The sequence below is a fragment of the Humulus lupulus genome, chromosome 3 (genome assembly GCF_963169125.1).
Source record: "Humulus lupulus chromosome 3, drHumLupu1.1, whole genome shotgun sequence".
NCBI lineage: Eukaryota > Viridiplantae > Streptophyta > Magnoliopsida > Rosales > Cannabaceae > Humulus > Humulus lupulus.
Window position 1 is genome coordinate 110,180,584 of NC_084795.1, and position 3,783 is coordinate 110,184,366.

The window sequence follows — 3,783 nt, forward strand, 5'->3', positions numbered from 1 at the left end:
CAGAATTCAAACGCAGATGCCTTAGCCAAACTCGCAAGTGCGAAAGACGCTGACACTTTGAATATAGTGCCAATAGAGAGATTATGCGAGCCGAGCATACGAGCAGGCAAAACTAATATGGAAATCCGGATGGAGGATACATGGATGGCACCATACTTGGAGTATCTCGTAAATGGCTTGTATTAATTTTTACTTTTTACAAGTTTTGGAAAAGGGTTAACCACGTTGTATGGCTAATCGCTTATAAGTGTAAGATCTTTTAAGATCACTCGTAAAGACATGTTTAGTCCATTTTTAATACGAGAATTATAAGGGACTGTGCGCAGCCAGTCATTCTTACCAACCTTTGTAAAAAAAAATTACAAGTATTTGTTCATTACGTGTGTTGTTTTGCTGTATTATAAGTGTTACATTTCCTACCGAGCAGTAATTTTCGCATAGGTCATGGTCAAGGCTAGTAACCAAGGACCTAAAGCTCCTTGATCACTTGGGGGGCATATAAGGTACATCGATAGCAAAGCATACCAAGAGGTATGTAAACACATGAACAAAATAAGTGAAAGCATGCTACGGTACTTAGAGTATTTTTCAAAATTTATATTTTGTTAAATCAAGCCAAAGTATTATGCTAAGTTCGGTCATGCGAACAGATGTTATAATAGAAAGAAATATTATAATATCAAAATGCATTCTTTTACACCGTGAGCAGTACTGCTCGGATGTAATTGTTTAATTAAAAGTAAAAAGCTGCCCTTGCAATAACAAAAACAAATTGTCTTTACAATACGACCCGTGGGCCGTGAAAACAAAATAAAAAGAGAAAAATTCTTAAGGAACTAGAGGGTCCTAAGGGTTGGGAGGAGTGCCTTGGTCGGCCGAAGGACCAGCTTCAGTATCAGCACCATCAATCCCCCCTGCTAGGGAGATCTCTGGAGAGGCGGGCACTTTGGCCTTTTCTTCTTCTTCCAGCCTGATGGCGCACTACGCCATCAGAGTCCACTTCAAATGTTCAGACAAGTAGTCGAAGTTAGCCTCCCGGTTATGCTTCCAGAATTCATAGAAGCAGAGGTGAGTGGCCTCCTTGTACTTCTTCAAATTCCTGGCCCCGTCCTCCTCGAGCTCCTGCACTTGTTTTTCAAGCTCCCCCATCTCTTGCCTGCTAGCGATCAGGTCAAGCTCAAGTTGAGCACATGCTTGAGTGTTGAGCTTGGCACTTTCCCTGAATTTTTCCCGGGATTCTTTGGCTTTCTTCAGGGCATCTTGGGCGTCCAGAATCTCCTTGGTGAGAGTAGCTTTGTCCTCGCACAGTTGTTCTTTCTGTTTGGACAGCTCCTTATTCTCCTCGAGTAGCTTGTTGTGGCCAGCCTCAAGTTCTTGCTTAGTCTCGGCAAGCCTGGAGTCAAAGTTCTTTCCCCGAGAAACCAACGCCCCAACACGGCGCTAGCCAGCAGTTAAAGTTAGCAACCCCTGAAGACAGAGAATAAGATAAAGTAAGGACAAGAAATCATAAATAAATGATAAAGTAACAGGAGATAACTTACGCTGACTATCTCATTCAGCCCTCTGTTGACGACATGATCAACCTCCATGGAGGCAGTTTCAGTAATGGCTGCCTGGCTGCGTTTGTGCTTGGAGAGCTTGTATATCCTCTCCCTAGCTGAGCTGACTACGAGGCTGGGCAGGGAGCCTTCAGGCCGAGTATCCAATGCCTCTTTTTCAGGAGCCTTGGAAGAAGGTTGTGGATCAGCAGGAGTGGGAGTCGCCTGCCTGAAGGAAGGTGGAGGTGGTGAGTTCTCCTTGGAAGGGGTAGTGGCTGGAACATCGTCTGTTCGATCCTTCTTCGAGGGGGTCTTGCTACTTTCCCCTCGGGCCCTCTTGCTATCTTTCTTTTGAGCAGAAGAAGCAGCAGCAACCTAGAAGTGCTCAAAAACATCCTCGGAGTCCATACCTGTACAAAAGGAAGCAACGCGAGCAGTAAGACTAAATGTTCACGCAGGGTAAAAGAACGAAAGCAAAAGGATTACAAGTAAAGTACCTGCGCTACAACTACTGGTTGTAACATTATTTACTGAACTACCTACTGCCTGGAAGAAATCTGAATTTAAGGAGGGAGCACTCTTAAAGTTGCCATCCCCATCAACTAGATGAGAGGGAATTGACAAATGATTTAAAAGCGAGATTATTATACCATTTTCATCCAACGAGTCGTCAGAAAGTTCGGTAGGCTCAACAGCCTTTTGTTTTCCTTTGCCCTCAGGGGCCAAGGGTTTCTCCGTTCGGTGAGGGACGGCAGGTTCCCTGATCATAACCCCAGTTGGTCTCCTCCGCGGAGGAGACGCTTAGGGTTGCTGCTCAGGTTCCACTTCAGCTTGGGCGTTTTCCGCCGAAGTTTCGCTCGTCGCTGGTTGGGGATTCCAGAGGCCAGCCAACCTAAGGTTAGCCTCAGTAACTAAATTTTTGGCACTCTTATCAGCATTTAGTATGCTAGCTAAGAGTGCCGCCCTTGACTCCATCCCTGGAGTTGGGGTTGGACATAACCATGGGCCTGGAACACAGTGAAATGTCAAGACATTGTGGCAGAAAAACACTAAGCGAAGAAGCTAGTGACATAAGAATTTTTTACCTCCTCGAGTGAAGGCCAAGTTGTATGGAGCTAAGTCGGGAGTAAGGAAGTATTCCTGGTGATACCTCCCCACATTGGAGATGTGAGTAGTATCGGCCAGGAAAATTCGCCCGGTTTCTTGATGGCAAAAATGGAAAAACCCCGTACCTTCTTGGTTAGGGTTGGACTTAAGGTCAAAAAGAAAGTTGACCTCGTGGGGAGTGGGCTCTGGCCATTTTTTGAGTTTGTAAAGGATATAAAGTGCGGCCAGCATTCTATATCCATTTGGGGTAATTTGAAAGGGGGCAACTCCAAAGTAATTTGCCACCCCCTGAAAGAATGAGTGAAGAGGCAAAGTGGCACCTGCCTCAATATGAAACCGCAACCAGGCGCTGTAGGCCCCGCCTGGCAGGTTGGCCCTCTGGTCGAGGGAATGTCTAACCAGGGTCACCCCTGTTAGTTTATACTTATTTAAGTAGTTTGCGATCATCCTTATCGTCACTCTACTCTAGGGAACAACATGCCTCTCAACATCCGGCTGAGCAGCGTGTCGAGGATGGGCATGCCTTTGTACATTGGTGTCAGGAACATTTTCACTTCGACCACTAGTCGATGGGACATCAGCAGTAGGCTGGCATGAGGAGTTAGGGATTTTCCTTTTTTGAGCCTTGGTTTTTGTACGAGCCATTCTTTTGGTTGGAACTGGAGAAGTATTTGAGCTAAGGCGAGAGAAAGGGATATCTGGTATCAGAGTAGAGGGGATTTCTTCGCCTTCAAGCAGCTGATCTAGGAGGTTGTCTTCAATGGGTCTTTCTCCTACCCAAGGGTCTTGCATATGAACTGCAAACAGACAAAGGAGGAGATAAGACACATAGCCTGGGGAGTTACGTGGGAGATTGGGATAACATTGGCCGCGTCTATTGACCAGCAGCATCCTATCCATACACTAAGTTTGGTGCTAGCAGTTTGAAAAACGGATCAAAAAGGAAATAAAACGTTTTCTGAAAAGAAACTTTTTCAACTCCTAAAGGGCGGGAAAAAACCCAGTTTTTTAGCTAGCTTAAAGATCGAATTTTTACGTCGATCTTGCGCCCTAAACCTATGATCCTTACTATTGAACTAACTCCTAACTTATATAAAGTAGAAATACACTCTCTTACCAAGCATCAGATGGTTTATAC

At 45.2% G+C, this 3,783-nt stretch overlaps 1 protein-coding gene across 1 annotated transcript; it reads right to left on the bottom strand.

Annotated features, from left to right (window-relative positions):
• Window positions 1-846: 846 nt before the first annotated feature.
• On the bottom strand, window positions 847-3,290 carry LOC133824928 (peptidyl serine alpha-galactosyltransferase-like). Its single transcript, XM_062257944.1, has 3 exons — window positions 3,177-3,290; window positions 1,542-1,913; window positions 847-981 (listed from the first exon to the last, which is right to left on the bottom strand). Exons 1-3 carry the CDS (start codon window positions 3,288-3,290, stop codon window positions 847-849), a joined length of 621 nt encoding a protein of 206 aa, XP_062113928.1.
• Between the last annotated feature and the right edge of the window lie 493 nt (window positions 3,291-3,783).

Bases quoted from the DNA above. Each gene is read 5' to 3' on its own strand.
- LOC133824928 (XM_062257944.1), bottom strand. From the start codon at position 3,290: ATGGCTCGTACAAAAACCAAGGCTCAAAAAAGGAAAATCCCTAACTCC. The intron at 1,914-3,176 runs GTACAAAGGCAT...GAGCACTTCTAG, and splicing joins AAAATGTTCCTGACACCAAT to GTTGCTGCTGCTTCTTCTGC. The intron at 982-1,541 runs GTAAGTTATCTC...CTGATGGCGTAG, and splicing joins GGCTGAATGAGATAGTCAGC to TGCGCCATCAGGCTGGAAGA.